The 19952-nt window shown below is 29.2% G+C and overlaps 1 protein-coding gene across 2 annotated transcripts; it reads left to right on the forward strand.

Moving 5' to 3' along the window:
- Nucleotides 1–11347: 11347 nt before the first annotated feature.
- LOC114405811 (ATPase ARSA2-like) lies at nt 11348–17412 on the forward strand. Of its 2 annotated transcripts, XM_028368308.1 has the most exons (7): nt 11348–11909; nt 12114–12238; nt 13856–14006; nt 15019–15129; nt 16419–16557; nt 16664–16779; nt 16989–17412. In XM_028368308.1, the coding sequence occupies exons 1-7, from the start codon at nt 11658–11660 to the stop codon at nt 17157–17159; spliced, it is 1065 nt and encodes a 354-aa protein (XP_028224109.1). In that variant the 5' UTR covers nt 11348–11657; the 3' UTR covers nt 17160–17412. The 2 variants fall into 2 exon arrangements, with proteins under 2 accessions (XP_028224109.1, XP_028224110.1); XM_028368309.1 differs by lacking the exons at nt 11348–11909; nt 12114–12238 and adding an exon at nt 13100–13237.
- The last annotated feature ends 2540 nt before the right edge of the window (nt 17413–19952 follow it).

Raw genomic sequence — 19952 nt, forward strand, 5'->3', positions numbered from 1 at the left:
TTGGATCAGTTATATTTTGATAGAATAATTTAAATTTTATTATTCTTCTATATTCTATATATATTTCTTGTAGGTTCACAAAATTAAACCCGAATAAAATGTTAATTATTTCATCTTTTTATATTTTAATTGATTCTAGCAGGTTTAAAATCATAAAAAAGTATAATTATGAAATAAATATTAGGAGTTTTGAAAATGGTCAGAAATCACATTTTTAAATTTAAAGAAAAGATAAAAAAAATATTTTATCATGAACCAACAACAACAAAAATTAATAGGAATCAAAAATAAAATTCAATTATTTATCATCAACGAAAAATATATTTAAATCTTTTTAAATTTTGATAAGTTTGATCTATCATTTGCGTGATTAATTTCACCTTTAAGAATTGATTCTGAGTTCAAAATAATTTTAAATAATTTTTTACACTTTTTATTTTATATATATTAGATAAAAATTCAGATTTCATCATGAGTTGAAACGACTTTAAATAATTTTTGACTTTAATTCAAATTTATGTACCAAATTTTACTTATAACTTAATCTTAGGTACAAGGGAACAAATTTTATAAAGAACCTTGAATAATTTACTACTCCTAAGATGGTTTTTTTTTTTTGTTGATCATCAAAATATAATAGTTTTTTTAAAAATTATTTTATAAAGAAATAAAATTATCAACTGAAAAAAAAAGTAAAATATAACTAAACTTTTAGGAGAAAAACAAATGATTTATAAATTAAATTTTTGAAAGAAATAGATATATTAAAATTATTAAAAAGGTTGGTGGATAAATTATAAAAACAAGTTTTTTCATTAGAAGTGGAGAAAAAAAAAACAACTTATAAAATTATTTTTTAATTAATATTTCAAAATTAGATAGTGTTTGTTTTCTATAAAATTTAGTATTAAAATTTTATCTATCTAACATAAAAAATTGAAATTTTGGGTATAAAGAAAATTAAATAGCCCCATCCAAGTAAAAAATTTAAATTTAATAAAATTTAAATGAATTTATACAAAAAAAACATTTAAAAAATAAAGAAAATTAAAATAAAAACAATTCAAATGCTACGAATTTAAGTTCCTTAAAGTTTTGACTTTCCAAGTCCAAGTACAACATAAAATTTTAAAATTTTTTATCATTCTGGGAAAAGGTTCAAGATTTTGTGTGCGATTACCCTTCAAAAGTAGTTCTAACCTAGGTGCATCTCCTGTGTTTTCATTCATCAATCAAGTTTGTTTTGTTCTGGACACGTCTTCTACTACTGGCTTCTTGTACATTTACCAAGGAGTCTTTAAAATTCTTATAAAGATAGAATTCGTGTTTCTGTCATTCATTCGAATAAACCATGGATGTAAAGATAACAATAATGACTCAAGAAATTGGAGGGGATGGGACAACATCATCAACTTATGCTTATTGGCAAACTAGGGGATGCAACAGATATCTTTTCATGTTCTTGCATACCGATTGGATGAATGGTAACTGCAGATTCGGGTGACAAGTGCCGGAGTTTACATTCATGGTCAGATGTGGAGGCAACTTTTGTTGGCATGCTATGTTTTTGGGCCTTCACTGTTCATGGAAATAAAGAGCTGCAGGAGGAGTTCTGAGGGATTGGAAGGGTGAATTTATTCTTGGCTTTTCCGATGCCTTGATCGAGTGTTCTTCCGCGCGTTAGAGGCTGAATTATGTGCCATCAAGATTGGAATGCAAACAGCAGTGGCAAGGGGTATAAAAATTTAATTGTGGAGAGTGATTCTCTAGAAGCCATCCAGATCATTAATGCTGACAAGGGTGCTTTTCTTCGATCTTCTATCCAGCACATGACTCGGATGGTTGACCGGATTTGTTGGAACCATGTATACTGGGAAACTAATTGGGTAGCTAATTCGGTAGCAGATGGTCTTGTTAAACATGGGTTATCCTTGTCTAAAGACCAGAGCATTAGAGTCTTTGAATCTCCTCCTGATTTCATTGAGTCTCGTTTGTATGGAGATAGAATTGGAAAAATATACTACTGCATATGATCGATTTTCCTCTTTATTTGATTGGGGTCTGTATTTTTGTTGGCCCTTTGGGACCATTTTCCTTTGATCAAGTATCTCTCTTTGTTATATTAATATTGTTAACAATTAATGAGCAAGTGTGTGTCTGATTTTACCATGGGTTAGCATTGTTTCTAGTTTCATGTTCGGAAATATGTGTATAACACCTCCGATCTAGATAAACTTCCTAACTTTCAAGTTTTTTTCACTGAACATGCATGACCAAGGTTTAAGTAATCATTAAGCCATGAACCAACACCAGCCAATCCAAATTAAGCCTGTCTCGGCTGAATTTTCAACATGCATATCATTGCGATATTTTGTTTTTTTAATCCTATATATTTGCTTTTGGGCTATTTTTTTTTTTAATCCTATCATTCTACATGTATGATCCCTCAGTCATTGACCAACTACTCACTACAACTGCCAATAAATGAAAGCTCATATTTAAAAAACATCACTTTTAAAATTTTGTTTATTTATTCTTTAAATCTTGTAATTAATTTTTGGAATTTAATTTCTATGCATTAAGTGCTTTGCACTATGAATTATTCATAAATTACTATATTCATATTACTTCTAAGGTATTTAATCAAAATCAACAAATTTATGTTCAGGTTTGTAATTGAATGACAAACAATATATATATATATATATATATATATATATATATATATATATATATATATGTATATATATATATATATATTTTTATTTCTTAAAATAATTTTCAAAAATAAAAAATAAAGGATTATTTCTTCAAAATAAATTAAGCCAAATATTCACAAAACTTATGACTCTCAAGCCGCCGTGCAAGTGATTTACAACGTTCATTTATCTCACTATTTTATAAGTGTATCAAATTGATGTTTTTTGGAAGTATAAAAAATTTATAACACTTACCTACTAATTAATGTTTAATATATTATTCGTCAATTTTCTTTTAACATCTATATGAATATTATATGTGGTCAATTGGTAATATATAGGCTCTCATAGCTAGATATGGCAATGGGGCAGGTCGGGTAGGGGTATTGTCTCCTCAATCCCTTACCCCGACTCCTCAACATATCCCCATATCCGTGCCCGATATCCGACGGGTTTGAATTTATTGTCCTATCCCCGTACCCGTCGGGTATCGGGTATCCCAACCCCGTTCCACACACCATTTAGGAAAAAAAATTATAAAAAAAATATTAAAAATTTGATTTTAAAAAAAAATAAATTGATTGTTAAACATTTATTTTTAACTACTTATATATCAATAAATTTATTATAACACGTGTGCCTACATAAATAGTTAAGAAAATAATATTAAATTATGTAAAAATTTTAAAATAAAATTAACTAGTAATAAAAATTATGTGTCTTTTGATTAAATTATGCAAAATTCTAAAGATTTTAAGTGGCGGGGCAGGTTTGGGTTCAGGATCGAGACAGGTCTAGTAATCTCATAGCCGTACCCGTATCCGACTTTTGGTTATCGGGAAAAACTCGAACTCGAACCCATACTCGGTCAACTCGGATATTACCCATCAAAGTTAAAACGAATTCGGGCGAGTATCCACGGGTACGAATTTTCTTTACCATGTCTACTCATAGTGCATGATTCCTCGGCCATTTTTAGATGTTCCGTAGATACTAGATTTCCCTACACGTCATGAGCGAATTTGGGGACACCTACGATATATAATTCCAATGGTTTTATCAATAAAAAATAATAATTCCAATGACTTTGAAAAGTGAAAACCCAAAAGAAATTTCTAAGACAAAACGGAATATTATAAGAAAAAGTACTAGTTTATGGCCCAAAAGAGAGAAAATGATTCACGTAACATCACTTTGCTCCTTTTATTCTGCCAGCATCCCTTCTTCTAATATAACCGCCAAAACTGACCCTGTCAATCACCCCTCACGCCCCCACCTTTCTTTTTTTTGTAATAACTTCCATTTACAAGCTCTCTCTTCTCTCCCATACCATCTTTTTCTCTCTCTCTCAAAATGATGATGGCTTCAAATTACCCTAGAAAGGGACTAACCCTAACTTCTTCAAAGGCCATAGCTGATGCAGCTTCATGGTACTGTGCCTTTGTTCTCGTGGCACTCGTGCTCCTTAGCATGTTCAAAGGAAGCTCCATCATGATGCTTCCAAGTCATGCCAACAACCAACTCTTGTCACGGCCGTGCGAGGAAATCTATGTTGTTGGAGAAGGTGAGACGCTTCACACAATCAGTGACAAGTGTGGTGACCCTTTTATAGTTGAGAACAACCCTCATATCCATGACCCTGATGATGTCTTCCCTGGCCTTGTTATCGAGGTTACACCCTTACTTCTACCTAGAAATTAAGGGTTTTTTATATAAGGAAAAATCGATTTGCATATCCATGTAAGAGGAATATTAATATATCCTTTCTTGTCATAACCTTTTTTTAACTTTGTTCCTTTCTTGACTCTTGTATACATCTTCTCAAAATCAACACATAAACTTGATTCTTGTTTATATCTTCTCAAAATCAACATTAAATTGGAACCATGTCTATAATAACAATTTTTTTCCCTTTTTGTATAAATAAATTGTGTAGAAAAATTATATGGTTTATATGCTATAGTCTATCTGGAATTGCCTTCTTGAGGCCTGGGGATCATTTTGATCTATACCAAAAAAAGTATAATAATTAAGTTTTGTTCTTTTTTAATTTCATAACTGTTGGTCTAGAAGTAATTAGCATATACTTAATATACTTTAGAAAAAAAATATTTTTTATTAACCATGATATTGGTATCAAATAAGTTTTATCGAGAGAGGCTGCTAATCTTTGTAACGTTATAAAATTCAGAAGAAAAAAAATAATAACGTTATGAATCTTTCGGTAGATTTATACTACTATATATATCAATTAACGTTACGATTTCGTTAGCGGCTAGATGTTCTTGATTTGTCTCACTAGCGATGAAACTTGGAACGGTAAAGTGTGAATGGTTAAATGATGGTCTAATGTTGACAAAATTGGTAAATATTGCGGTTGATGAAAAGCTTGAAGAACAAACTTCCAAACTTTCATTGTCAAGAAACAATTTTCATATATATGGCCATGGAAGTTTTGAATATACTCGTCTATTTACGAATTTTCTCTTGCAAGTCTTTATTTTGTTTTATATGCAATAAAACTAAGCTTATATGTTTTGTGGCTGAGGACTGAGGAAGTTATGGATCTTGGCCGTTGAGTCTATCTTGATAAATATATTTGGTCTACGTATGAATCCCTTGACCTTGAGAGTTGAGAGAATTACTACACAAATTTTAACTATATATTCTTTTTAATAGAATTTTTTGTTATTTGCTGAAATTTACTATGAATTACAAAAAAAAAAAAGAGTGGTATACTTAATTACTTAAAAAAGAAGTGAAACTCGCACCATGCATGTTATGAGTCTTAACAAGTTTCAAATAAAGCTGTTAAAAAAACCAAATAAAGAATGTATTAAATGTGTTGCTAATTAATTAATGTTTTTGTTACAAAGAAACAAGTATAAGAGAAAGATTTATATATATAAAAAAAACAGAAATACAAGCTTGATATGATGTTGAAAAATTGGTTAATATACCTTGATACAAGGATGTATATGTTAGATTTAATTAGTACGAGAAAGAACAGTAAAAGTCCCCACGAATACACGTGTTTTAAGTGTTTTATTGGTTATATGGTAGTTAAATAAAGAAAGAAAAATGATCCTCGAGAGAAATAGGAATAAATGATTGGTGATATAATGTGATAAAAAAATATAAAAGAAATGAGAAATGTTTATGACTTTGAGGGAGTGTTTATAAATAATTATCACCGCTCATAAAGTAAAAAAACAAACTCGTCTATTTGACAGAAATCACGAGAAGTTTCATTATGACTTTGTGCAGTTTCTTTTCGTTAAAAACAATATTTGTTTTGGTTTTATTCATGCATGTGGCTCAAAATACTTTTAGAACATGTTTGAAAATAGAATTTTAATTGAAGAAAGTAATTTATCAAGAGAATTTAAATTTTGTAATTTAAAATTTATTGTTTGGATATTTTTTTTAAAGAATTTAAAATTTTAGAATTTTAAAACAGAATTTTAAACCACTAAAAATCTCAAATTTCAATTTCTTTTTAAAAGGTGAGAAATTGAAATTCTTCTACAGTTTTCTTCAAGAAATACCCTATGAGATTGTGGTGGAACACCGATCGAGTCTGAGTATAAAAGAACACGTATAACTAACACATCAATCCTATTTTTTTTTTCTTTCATTCATTTTTTTTCACCCTCATAATTTTAACTTTTTTTATTCAAACATAAAATTTTGAAAATAAAAGAATTTCAATTAAAATATTTAAATTTTTTATAATTTAAAATTTCTCAAAATTTTTATTTCTTCCATCCAAACATACTCTTAGTATTTTTCACTAGTTTGGGTTCAAAAGATGGAAACCTCCATTGAATACGCCCGAGTTTTATATGGGTTCATGCATGTGTTTATTTCCGCTTTCGTTGATACATACCGGGGACACTAAATTTTCCTGCGAAACATGAGTTATCTTGCCACGTTAACCTTCCCTTTTAGCAGGTTAAGTTATCCATATCCCTCTTTACATGAAGATAATTGACTGCCTTATGGTTATATTTTGATTTTTGATGTTATATTTTAGGCCAATTTTAATGACCTATTTTGAACTTTAGTAAAAGAGGAATATGATTGAGAGATTTAGGAATGTTATTTCTTGATCCAGAATCATTACGTGAGTCATATTGATTTTGATCAATCAGTGGGCGGCGGCATGACTGATGTAGAGTTCTGGATAAAAAATAATTTCTCATATTCACATATTATTATTCTCTTTATTTTTATCTGTTTCTCTTTTATTTTCATTCATCTTCCTTGTTTCCGTCTTCTTCTTTTTTTATCAACCAATCAAAGATGGCCAATTAAAACCAAATATTAGCGTACAGGCATGACAAACTACTCGATCCCTCCTTGTTTCCATCCACTTTATTTTTCACATATTCTTTCCTTCCTGGCAATTATATCTTATAGGGAATGTTCAACCCACATCAAGGTTATAGAAGTATCAAATAAACAAAATAAACCAAAAATACAAGTGATAACAGAAAAATTTAGGTTTAATTGATAGTCAATTTTGACTAAAATTAATTATAATTTGTTTATTTTAATGTTTTTTTTAATGAAATAATGAGAAATTTAATATTATGTTAATTTTTGACCAATAAGATTCAAAAGAAGAATAAGTGTTTTGGAGGAAAATTGATACAAAAACGTAAAGAAAAAGTTGAAGTTTGGGACAACTAGTTTAACGTGCAAAACAGACTAGCGTGTCTCCTCGCTCAGGGATCAGCTCAAGCTTAGCATGTTTCCTCGCATGATTGTCCGTCATACTCGTTAAGCCGAGAAGGTCCACGTAACGCGAGATCGTGTGAATTTTAAGCTACCTTAGACTAAGTGCGTGATTGTCGCCATACTCACTAAGCCCATATGCTGCCGTGCTCAGCGCGTGATCACATTGTCATACTCGCTAAGCCGAGAAGGTTCACTTAGTATGAGGTCACGTGAATTTTAAGCTACCTTAGACCTATAAAAGAAGTAGGAAGCAAAAAAAAAAAAAAATACACTGAAACACCTTAACATTGCATCAAAGGTCATTAGATATGTTAGGTCCTAACACATTTAAATTTTGAATTTATCTTCTACTTTTCCCTTTAACTTTCCACTTTCAATTCTTTATCTTTTGCTTGAAAATTAGGTTTGCACCAATCTAAGTATAAACAAAGTCTATGTGGACTCGACACTCGAACTTCCGTTTTACTTTATTACTTGTAACAATTTGATATACTTGTCAATGAGTTAACAATAAACTTTATGTTGGAAATTTGGTTCATATATCTAGATATATACAAGGATTGATTGGGTTTCAGAAGATAGAAAACGTCTTATATACACACGAGTTTTATAATGGGTGACGATGGGTTTATTTCCATTTTCGACGTTATATATTGATGACATTTTTCCTTGAGAAACTTAGCTTGCACCCTATGCTTGGTGGGCTATGTTTGGTATTGTCTTTTAGAACTTATAAACTCTTTTGATTAACTTATAAATTCTTTTGATCTAAATAAGTTTATTTACTATACAAACTTATTTGAGTAACTTATTTTTTAAATTATTTTAAGTAATTTATTTTGATAAACTATTTAAAGTAGCTTATGAAAAATAAACTATCTTACAAGTTATTAGTTTTTTCATCTTCTTAATTTTATTCTTATTATTTTATTTGAAATTCAATTTATCATTTTTATTCAATTTAAAAACTATTTTATATTTTTTGTTTGCCATCTAAAAAAATCCTAATATTTAATTTTACATTCCTACATGTACACGACAATAAACTCATCAATTATCATCACTACACCATCCTTAAAAGTTAGAAATTATTTTGGATCATATAAATTTTACAATTATTTACTAAATTATTTTTTTTCTCTAATTTGTGTCCTTGCATGTTTTTTATTTTATCGATTCAATTCATCAAAGCAAAAATATCCTTTTTGTTAACTAAACCCTACACACAATTGAATATATTATTTACATCATTTGATATTTATTAGTTAATTTATCAACTAATCTTACCAAATACTTTCAGTTAAATTAGATAATATCCCGCCCTTAGCTTATAACTTATAAGCCAGTTTTATCAAATATAATCTTAAGGTTTCCTTCACTATTTATACTAAGATATATTGTGTTACATTTTGAGGTTAATTTAGGCATATTTTATTTAGGGTCATGTCCAACCCACATCAAAATTAAGTGTATATTCGGAAGGAATGATAACTTTATTGGTTTAGAAAATCAAAATTAAGAATATGAATAACTTTAAAAACTTTGTGAAACAAAATTTGAAGAAAAAAAATGTTCATATGGGGGAGACTTGAAATTTAGGAAATTTTAGTGACTAAGTATAATTATAAATAGAAGGCTTAACTTATGTTTTTAATTAGTATCTCAGCTTCATAACAAGTTTGTTTTTTATTGTCTGGATTTAAAATTATTTTTTTAAAACCTAGCTAGCTTGGTCGAGCCTAACATAGGTGTGACCATAGGCCTCTGTCTAGCGATGTTTCTTATTTTTACTCTTAATTATAATTAATTGCAAAACTTAATAAATTTAATTTCAATTAAAATAAAAAAATATATTACAATGTATTGTTATATTAGTTAATAAAATTATGTAAGGGATCTAGTTGGTTGAGTTGTTGGTAATTCCTGTTTTTAGTTCCTACATATAAAAAAATATTATTTAATAAATTTAATAACACCTAAAATGTTGATATAGTTTCTTGAATAACTCTAAATCCTCTTACTACAAGTTTCAACAAATCATCCTATTATCTTTCATAGCTAGTAAGTTTTAAATGTATTTTATACTGCCAAAACATTAAATATATTTATTTTTTATTTAATATTTACCATAACGGGAAATTTAAGAGGATAGAATAGAAGGATGTAGTATTGCTCTAGTTTCTAAACATCGACCCCAAAAAACACAAACGGTTTCGTTAGTACTTAAATTAAAACTTCAAACTCCATTTTATCTTTATTCAATTTCTAAATTTTTTGCAATTCAAGAAAAATATTTGAAAAGGGCGAACGTGTTTTCTTCTACTCAATCTTGATAAATATTTTTTTTCATAAAAAAATAAATTAAAATTTAAAAATTAATTTTCATATATTATCAATGTAATTTTTTTTCATAATCAACCAATTAAAAATCAAACTCTAACTTTTAAATTAGCTAATATTTTAAGTTGAACATTGTACGTGTACAAGATAAAATATTTATTTTATATAATTAAAATTTATAAAAAATATTTTCAATATACAATTAATATCATAATTATAACACTAAATTATAATTTTAGTCACTCATTATTTCTTAATCTATTATTTTATCCTCCTTTTTTGCAATTTTAGGCTTGATATTTTAAAAAACTTAAAATTTTGATCAAATTCTTAATTTTGCATACATTTATTTTATTATATATTTTAATTAATTAAATTTTTTTATTGATTACATCTTAAATAAATATGTTGGGATTCAACTAGACCAAAATAAAAAAATATAACATATGCAAAATTGATAATTACACAAAAATTGTGAATTTTCTAAATTGTCAAGACTAAAGTGAAAAAATATAAGAGAACAAAAATTACAAATCAAGATTTAAAGAAGGACTAAAATTATAATTTAGTTTAATTATAAATATCATACACAAATTATATTTGAATATATAAATTATATTTTAGACTTATAATGAATTATATAAATTTGACTCTCCTAGTTTCTATTTATAAGATCCAAATTTAAAATTATATTTTTTTTATAAATTCTATAATACTCCTTGTAGTAATTATTTTTAGACTCCTTCGTTAAAAGAAGAAAGATAATGACTTGGCAAACAAGTAGAAAAAAAGAAATACTAATGAAAACGATAGTTTTGAAAAAAATATTATAAATTTAAAATAAATTTATTATTATCAATTAAATTAATTACTTTTGTTAATTTTAATGATTTAGATAATTAAGTCTTATATAGGAATATATGGAGTATATAAGGTTATCAACTTAATGTAACATGATTGGTATATAACTTTGTCCTCAAAATATGATCACTAGTTTCATCATTCCAACAAATATTATGAAATAAATATAAAATATTAATCCATTAAATGATTGTTAACATTATGGAGATTAGTCATCGACTTTTGTTCAAGGAATATCATGATTTTTATAAAAAAACAAAATGTAATATGAGATTATTTTAACTATTATCATTTAAAAAAATACTGAGATTTAAAATAAAGATAAAAGAGGATAAATTATAAGGAATAAGTGTTTTTCTAAATCTTTTTCATATCATTTTTCGTATTTTTAGATTTGTTATCATTTTATCTTAAGATTTGAGTACCTAATTTGAACCAAGGAGAAGGAGTAGTAATGTAAATAGTAGTAATTCTAATTTAATTTAATTTTTAAATATAAAAAATTATTGATATTTCCAACACATCTTTTAATATACTCTTCATTATCATAATAAATAGTGATAATAATAATGAAACTTAAATAATAATTTGACTCATACATTTTTTGTCTGGACACTAAATTGCTCACAATTTATTTATTTTAAAATGAAAAAGGAAAGTTAACTGATTTGATAACAAATAAACGAGGAACAAAAACAGTATATTTATTTGAGTAATTGATGAGATCAAGATTTGGATTCCTGAGAAAACATCAAATAAAATCAAAACCCAAATTCGCAGGTTATTGAAAATTGAAATCCTAGGAGAAACACATCCACAGCAAAAGAAGAAGAAGGAAGAAACCAGCGTCACTCATCTCATCGTGGTTCTGCAAAGTCTTCTTTTCTTTTCGGTGAATTAATAAAGGGTTTTTGCGTGGTGATTGTGTTGTGTTGTGCTGTGCTGTGTATCTGAATCCGCGCAATTAGGTTTTGTGATTAATTCATTGATTAATCAGAGAGAGAAGGGGGAATAATGGGAGATCAAGTGGAGGGAACGGTGCAGAACGTTCTGGAACAGGAGACTCTGAAGTGGGTCTTCGTTGGTGGCAAAGGCGGCGTCGGCAAAACGACATGCAGTTCAATCCTATCCATTCTCCTCGCCACCGTTCGCTCCTCCGTCCTCATCATCTCCACCGACCCCGCCCACAACCTCAGCGACGCCTTCCAGCAGCGTTTCACCAAAACCCCCACCCTCGTCAATGGCTTCTCCAATCTCTACGCCATGGTACTACTCTTCCACTTTCCAACTTTTTTTAGGGTGCCCGGTTCGATTCGAATCCTTCCGCTAACAAGAAAACTAACAACTAACATTTGCCTATAAAAAAATTTTAAAAAACCCTCACTTTTAAGGATTGCTTTGCTTTGTTTTTCCATTCAATTGTTTTGATGTCTTGTTGTTGTTATTGCATGTTGTGATGTCTTATTGTAGGAGGTGGATCCTACTGTTGAGCATGAAGACATGGGCGGCGCTGATGGGATGGACACCTTGTTCTCTGAGCTTGCCGGCGCGATTCCCGGGATTGACGAGGCCATGAGCTTTGCTGAGATGTTGAAGTAAGAATAATACTGTGACAACTAACAATTCAATCTTGCTCAACTTGTTTTTGATTCCTGTGTAATGTTTGTGATAAGATTAGTAAGCTGAAACCAACAAAGGTTGGTCCAGTTGGTGAGTAATCTGTAAGTATTCTTTGAGCCTTGAGTTTTACCCTGGTGAGCCCCTAGAACTCAACTCCCCCGAAACTTTTATTCACCAAAAAAAAAAGATTAGTAAGCTGGTCAATTTATGTTTGAGGTGTGCGAGAGAGAAAGGGGAATGACGGATGGTTGGTTTATATGGACTGGTGATTGTATGTAGTGCATGCTTGGAAGCCTGTTATAAAGGGGAAAAAAGTGTCAATTTTGCTTTAGAAACGTGGAAGCTATAACTGTGACAATTCAATCTTGCTTAACTTGTTTTGGGTGTGTGTAATTATTAATGTTTGTGACCAGATCAGTGGATTGGTTTGGGTTTGAGGTGAGCAAAGAGGAATGATGGTTGATTATGGATCGGTGATTATTGTATTTAATTAATCAATCAGAATTGTTAAGAGAGTTTTTTGAAAAGAAAAATTATCAATGGACGCCACTACCCTAATTACCGCCTAGAAAGATAAAGGGAAAGAAGAGAGAAAGGTGTAAATATGATGTGATAAGAAGGGAGAGGTAGAGGGAAATTATAAGTGTTGATAGAGTGTATGATACGTGAAGGTATGAACATATTATCATGATTTCAGAAAACCCTTGGGGAAACAGATTTTGAGATCTGAATCCTGAAAATAGGGACTTGGATAAAAGGGGAAAGATTGTTGTGTTTAGTTGTATATTTTTCATGTGAACTGCACAATTTGTGTTTGTGTATGTTTCTAATTTGTTGCAAGAAACTTGCTTTTCTTTAGGTACCTGTCCTCGTGGTGACCTATTTGGTTGTCACCTCTGCCAGTGATATAGTGAATGTCCTGATTTAGGTCGTAGTTCTTACGCTGTTTCTTCAGGATCCTTATGTCACATGAGGTGGGTAAGCAAAAGGAAAGATTTATTTTCAATTTTGTTGTCTGTGTAAATTTGTGGAGATATGTTTTCAGAGATAGCCTGGTACCGGGAGCCTTTAGAGTTTAGACATTGTTGAGGTTTTACTGTTGGTTTCTGAAAAATCCTTCTAAAATTCTGTCTAGCAATAGCAAGTGCTGAGTTCTTACAGATTCATAAGTTAAAACTACAGTATTCTGTAGGCATATTCTTCATGAGATGGCATCACTCCCATCACGTGTATGTTACCTTCATAGTTCATACTTGATTATTGGTCTAAGGTCAAAGCAAATATAAAAACTTCTTAGCGTGACTGTTGATTTGTATACAAGAAAAGGGTGAGCCTATTTGCTTTTTAAAACGGGTGGTAATCTCAAAATCTAAAGTTGGAAGTGTAATTTGTATCAACTAAGCTATGTGGATTTTTTTATTTTTTATTTATTTATTGATTTGCAAAACATGCTTAACCATGGTTGGCTCATTAAGAAATCTGTTAACCAAGTATGTGGTGCTCCCATTTCTTCATTTTTCATTGAAATGTCACTTTTCAACTTAGTTTTATCTTTTATTAACTGTGTGCTTTGATCTATAAAAATTTTGCAGATTGGTGCAGACAATGGATTATTCTGTTATTGTCTTTGATACTGCTCCCACTGGCCATACACTCAGACTATTGCAATTCCCATCGGTTTTAGAAAAGGGCCTTGCAAAAGTGATGTCTTTGAAAAATAAATTTGGTGGTTTGTTTAATCAGGTATGAACTTAGGAATGAAATTTTTTGCATCATAAGATAGTTTAAAGTTAACTAGGCTTATAGAAACAAATCCTCATTTCATTTGGAGGTCCTACTGTTTCGGTTTCAACTTCCATCACTGCTTTCCATTCCTTGATTTTCCTCCCAGATGTCTCATTCCATACAAAAGAGATGTATTCTGGTCCTGTATGTGTAGTGATCCCACTCTAACAAACTATTTTTGTCTTTTTTTGTGCTTTGATTCGAGATGGGAAGTGTGGATGTTTGTTGTCCATTGTTTTAGAATTGAATCACTGGAGACCTATTTGATGTTGTCAAAAACTACTGATCAGTCTTGTGTGATAGTTGCATTCTTCATATTCAATTAAATGATTGTCATTTGATGCCTCTGGAAGTAATTTGTATATTACCACTACCCATCTCATTCAATGTTGAAAAATGGAAATGAACTCTTGTAGTTGTGGTTACCAATGTATGCATTTAATAGTTTAAATAGTTTCTGCATGAAAAATCAATTGTTTTGTTCCTTTTGTATAACATCCACCGATCTACTCATATATTATACATTATGTTATAATACATGAGAGTGGGACTCTCACTCTCCTCACTCTTTCAATTAGATATTCTCAATATTCTCTCTCCTCTCATTTGGATGTATTTCACACACTTCTACTAGTAAAATAATTTCTCTCGACTATCTCAAACTAACCTCCTTTTATCTTCATCAGCATACTTTATTTTTTTAACCATTTTTTTCAATTTAAATAGTTCATTGTAAATCTAAAATACAATTTATATATTTTAAAAAATATTTATTACTAATTTTAATTATATAAAAATAAATATGTATCCTGTGCACTGTATAGGCTAAAATAATAGTTAAATATTATTCTTGTAACATAACTATTTGTGTACCTAACTTGGAACAAACTTCTTTGATTATTCATGAGATGATGCGTTTTGTTTCAATATCTATTGTGTAATTGGAAGCCATTTTGAACTTTAACCACAGATGACTCGCATGTTTGGCATGGGTGACGATTTTGGGGATGATCAAATCCTTGGGAGGCTTGAAGGCATGAAGGATGTAATTGAACAAGTTAATAAGCAATTCAAAGATCCGGTAAGAATTACATTTAATTTCTGTTTGTTATTGTTTTAAAAATGATGATTTCTTGTTTTTCCTTCACTAAATTGTGGCCTATATTCTTCTAGATCAATGATCTGTAGTTTTTATTTATTATTTTTACAACCCTAGACTGTAATTTGTATATTCATGAAAGAATTTGACCTTGTAGTTCTTAGAAACTATCAAGGTTAGGATCTAAAAATGTTGAACATATAGCTAGTTGCACATATCTTGTTTTGACATATTATTAATTTAAAACCCTAGATGACATGGATTTTATACTTGTAATGACATACTCCCCCTGGACCTAAATATAATCAAATTTAACTAATTTACACGGGGATCAAGAAAGTTGGTTAATGTCATTTAATTCTTCTAATGACATTTAAAAAAACAATCTTTTTTCCTAAAGTGTCCTTCATTAGGTCTTGAGGGAGTATTATATTTATTCACACTAAAACTGTTGTTGGTTTTTTTGTAGATTTTTTTTTTGGAAAAGAAGATATTTTATGTAGAGGAGCTTAATAAACTTTTATTCATAAGTGTAACATAATTCAAATACTAACATTATCCTAATCTTAAAATCAAAGTGATAACATACATAATCTAAATGACAAGAATAATATACATATCTTTATCTAAATAATATCCTAAAATTTGAAACAAAAAATTCTAAAAATTAACTTGTTTATTTTCAAATTACAATATTTAGGTATATTTTCTCAACAACTGTTTTTTTTCAGTTGTTAGATGGTATTAACCTTTGAAAAATAAATATATGTAAGAGGACCTTAAAAAATTAAGGTCAGTTAAAGCATTTTTCTACTAGGGTTTGGATTTGATCAATTTCAATGGCTAAGAAGGTCCTTTCCTGCATAAAAGCAATATCTCCGTATAATTTTGATCAAAAGAATGGGCTTACTTTCCTCAGTTATTCTTATAATACTCTCATGTTTGTTGTTTTTTAACTTGAATTCTAGATTTGTCCTACTCATTTGTTGTTATTGTTTATGTTCCCTTTATTACTTTCCTCAGTTATTCTTATAATACTCTCATGTTTGTTGTTTTTTAACTTGAATTCTAGATTTGTCCTACTCATTTGTTGTTATTGTTTATGTTCCCTTTATTTGATAATTTAGTACGATCAATTAAGATGTATGTATTATTTATTGTGCTGTCTTTGAATTTTATTCCTGTATATTTATGCGCTTTATTTTATTTTCTATTGTACTAGTTACCAATCCCCTTTCAATAACTAAATTGTTGTATTTCTTTATTTACAGGACATGACAACCTTTGTCTGTGTGTGCATTCCTGAATTCCTTTCTCTGTATGAAACAGAAAGATTGGTTCAGGAGCTTACAAAGTTTGAAATTGACACTCACAATATCATCATCAATCAAGTTATCTTTGATGATGAAGGTAACTAACATGCTTGTCATGTCCTTTGATATCTTAAATATTTTTTTTATTATTTTTATTTCTTTCTGTATCATATTATTGTCTTCTAATCCATTCATCCTTGTAGATGTTGAATCCAAGTTACTTAAAGCAAGGATGAAAATGCAACAGAAATATCTGGACCAGTTTTACATGTTGTATGATGACTTTAACATTACCAAGCTGCCATTGCTCCCAGAGGAGGTTAGTTGTATTCTCCATATTCAGCAGATGCATACATGTTTACTACATATATAATTACAAAATTTCATGTTTGCATTGCGGTGGTGGTAAAAACCCTTGTGGTTATTTGTAAAACCACTGAAACCGTGTGAGTAGTTGCTTTTCTTTCATCCGTTAGTCCCTGCTTGTTTGTATTATTAGCCTTTAAATTATCTAGTATAAATTGATAGGTTACTGGGATTGAAGCTCTGAAAGCATTTTCAAGACATTTTACATCACCATATCAAGGCTTATGTGGTAAAGGAGACCCGGTTGAACGGTTAGAGCGTAAAGTATCAGCACTACAGCGCCAGTTACATGAGGCTGAAGAAGAACTGGAGAGACTCAAAAGGGGCAACTAGGTTTGATGGCCTCCATTCATGAATAATATGTCATTGTATTCCTTTTTGGTTCACATTATTTTTTAGCTTAAATTTGATAAAGCATCTTTTTTCTTTGTTGGGCTGCCAACACAAGTCATTCCCTATATGTTTTTTATTTAATTATTGGCACAGCGAGCTTTCTTATGTAACCCCCAAAAAATATTGCTGAGGTTAGCCTAATTTGTTTCACGAATATTCTTTTCATATTATGAGTTGGATAATTTCTTATCAACATTCTTCCTTTTTTGTTTTAAACTTTTCAAGTAAAGATGACATGTTAAAATGTTCGATTTTCCATGAAAAAAACTCTAGTATGTTATTAGCGCACTTGAGTTTGGTCTACAACATCTCGCCTATGTCTTGATTCTGTAACCAAGGGGGGCTTTAACACAATTAAGGGCAATTCTTCTATTTACAAGTGAGGGATCTAACTCTTGTCATATTTAAAAGACCTAAGTTTCTAAGCACTTTTGCCATACTTGTGGATATGGTCTCGGTTGCTAGCTCTTTGCGTATAAATAAATATATCATCTTCTTTCTGGGTGAATGTTAAAATTTCACATTGAAATGATGCACATTGATGTCATGGAAAAGGTCCATGGTAGTATTTAAAAAATAGTAATTGAAATACAACTTATGAGTCTTGATGATATTAAATTAGTATCAAATATACTAAAAAACAAATAATATATTAATGATAACTTGTAATTTTTAAATAAATTACCTTAAATTTATAAGAAGAATTGATTAATGTATGCTTTACATTATTATTATTATTATTATTATTATTATTATTATTATTATTATTTCACGATACTATATATTATTTTTAATTTTTAAATTTAACATAGTAGTTTAAACTATTATTATTATATTCAAACAAAATATATTTTTTTATTGATGTTTATTTAAAACTAAAATAATAATCAAAAATAAAAATTTCTAGATAAATTATCCTAAATTTTGATCTAATTAAAAAAAATCTTAATTTTATTCATGTACACATTCTAAAAATTAGATACAAATATAAAAATAAATCCACACAACATACAAGTGTAAAATCTACTTGAGAACGAAAATAAATCTTTTAATTTTGGCTTTTTACAATTAACAATAATTCTAATTCTATCCATTTTGAAATCCAAGTTGCATAATAAGAGTGTTCTATTATCTTTCAAATTCATTTTATATAAATTAAAAGAAAAACAATAGTATAATAAATTTGTCATGTATCAATTAACATTTTTACTTTACTAGTTATTAAAGCAAACTAAATATGATGTTTATGTAGATGATAAGACAGGCTAGATGAATTAAAACCAAAATCAATCTTGTGTAGGAAGTGGTAGATTAAAAAGTATGATTATCAAACTCTCGAGTTAACTCGTTAATTCTTATGAATTTATGAGTTTACTTATGATAACGGTGAAATATAAGCTAATTTGATAGTCAATTTAGATTAATAAGGGGGTGTAATTTTTTTACTTTATTATTGTTTTTAATGAAATAATGAAGAAATTAACATCTTTGCTATTTTTTATTAGCAAAATTCAAAAGAAGAAGGTTTCAAGTGTTTTAGAGGAAAAATTGATGCAAAAACGGAAAGAAAAAGCCTTGAAGAAAAATTGAAAGAATTGGAAAGTCCGCTTAGCGCGCAAGATAGGCTCAGCGCGCATTCTCGCTCAGCACGCAACACACGCTTAACGCAAAAAAGGTCCACGAAGAAGCCCAAAGGTGTGCTTAGCGCGAAAGCCAGTGTGAAGTCAGCGTGACACAAGGTCTATCCCTTGAGGGAAACCCTCTCTTTAGTCATTCCTCCTTTTTTTGTTACTAGTCATCCATCATCTTCTTCCATTCACATCAATCACATACAGTGTAAAGCTTCTCATGACAATGAGAAGCTAAATCCCCTTTAGTTAGGACCTGACAGGCCTAAAAAACCAACAAATGTATTGTAATGTTTCATATCTATCTATGCAATTAGGTGTTTTCTTTCCTATTATCCTTTCTTATTTTAATTTCATATATCATTCATTCTTGTATCATCTTTAGGGATTAGTCTCTCGGGAGACGGTAATCCTTAATAGAAATACAAGGAAGGTCTTACATACATTAGTTTTAGGGGTTATTCATTGGAAAATAGTAATGTCTAAAGAATTAGAAAATGACATCTCAACATTGCATTGCTAGGGATAGAGTAACTTTGTTGTGTTTCTGCATACATCTTTATATTTTTTATGATTTCATCTTTACAAAGGGATTTGTGAAAGAGAATACATAGGGTTGAGATTAATAGATGTGAGTAGGAAAAATTCACAAAAATATACAATAATACATCTTAGGCAAATAAGACAAGTTAGGTCCCAACATTATCATATCTTAAATTTATCTTTCTTTATCTTCATCTTATCTTTTATTTTTCTTATCTTACCTTTCTTTATCTTCTATTTTTTTTATCATCTTTTAATTTAAATATTTTATCTTTATATCTTTTATCTTTTTTTCACATCTTTATCTTATCTCTTATCTTTCTTTATCTATTATTTTATTTCTTTATCTCTTACTTATACATTGAGTTTACATCAATATAAATACAAAGTTTCTCTGGATTCGACACTTGGACCTGCTAACGAGTTAACAACTTATCTTATGTGAGTTGACTCATATATAAACTCTAAACTCATTCTCCAACAACATCAAGCCCTTGTTGAAAAGTTAGTTTAACATAATTATGTCAAAGTAATTATCACTTTTTAAGCTATTTAAGGCATT

Source organism: Glycine soja, chromosome 3, assembly GCF_004193775.1.
Source record: "Glycine soja cultivar W05 chromosome 3, ASM419377v2, whole genome shotgun sequence".
Lineage (NCBI taxonomy): Eukaryota > Viridiplantae > Streptophyta > Magnoliopsida > Fabales > Fabaceae > Glycine > Glycine soja.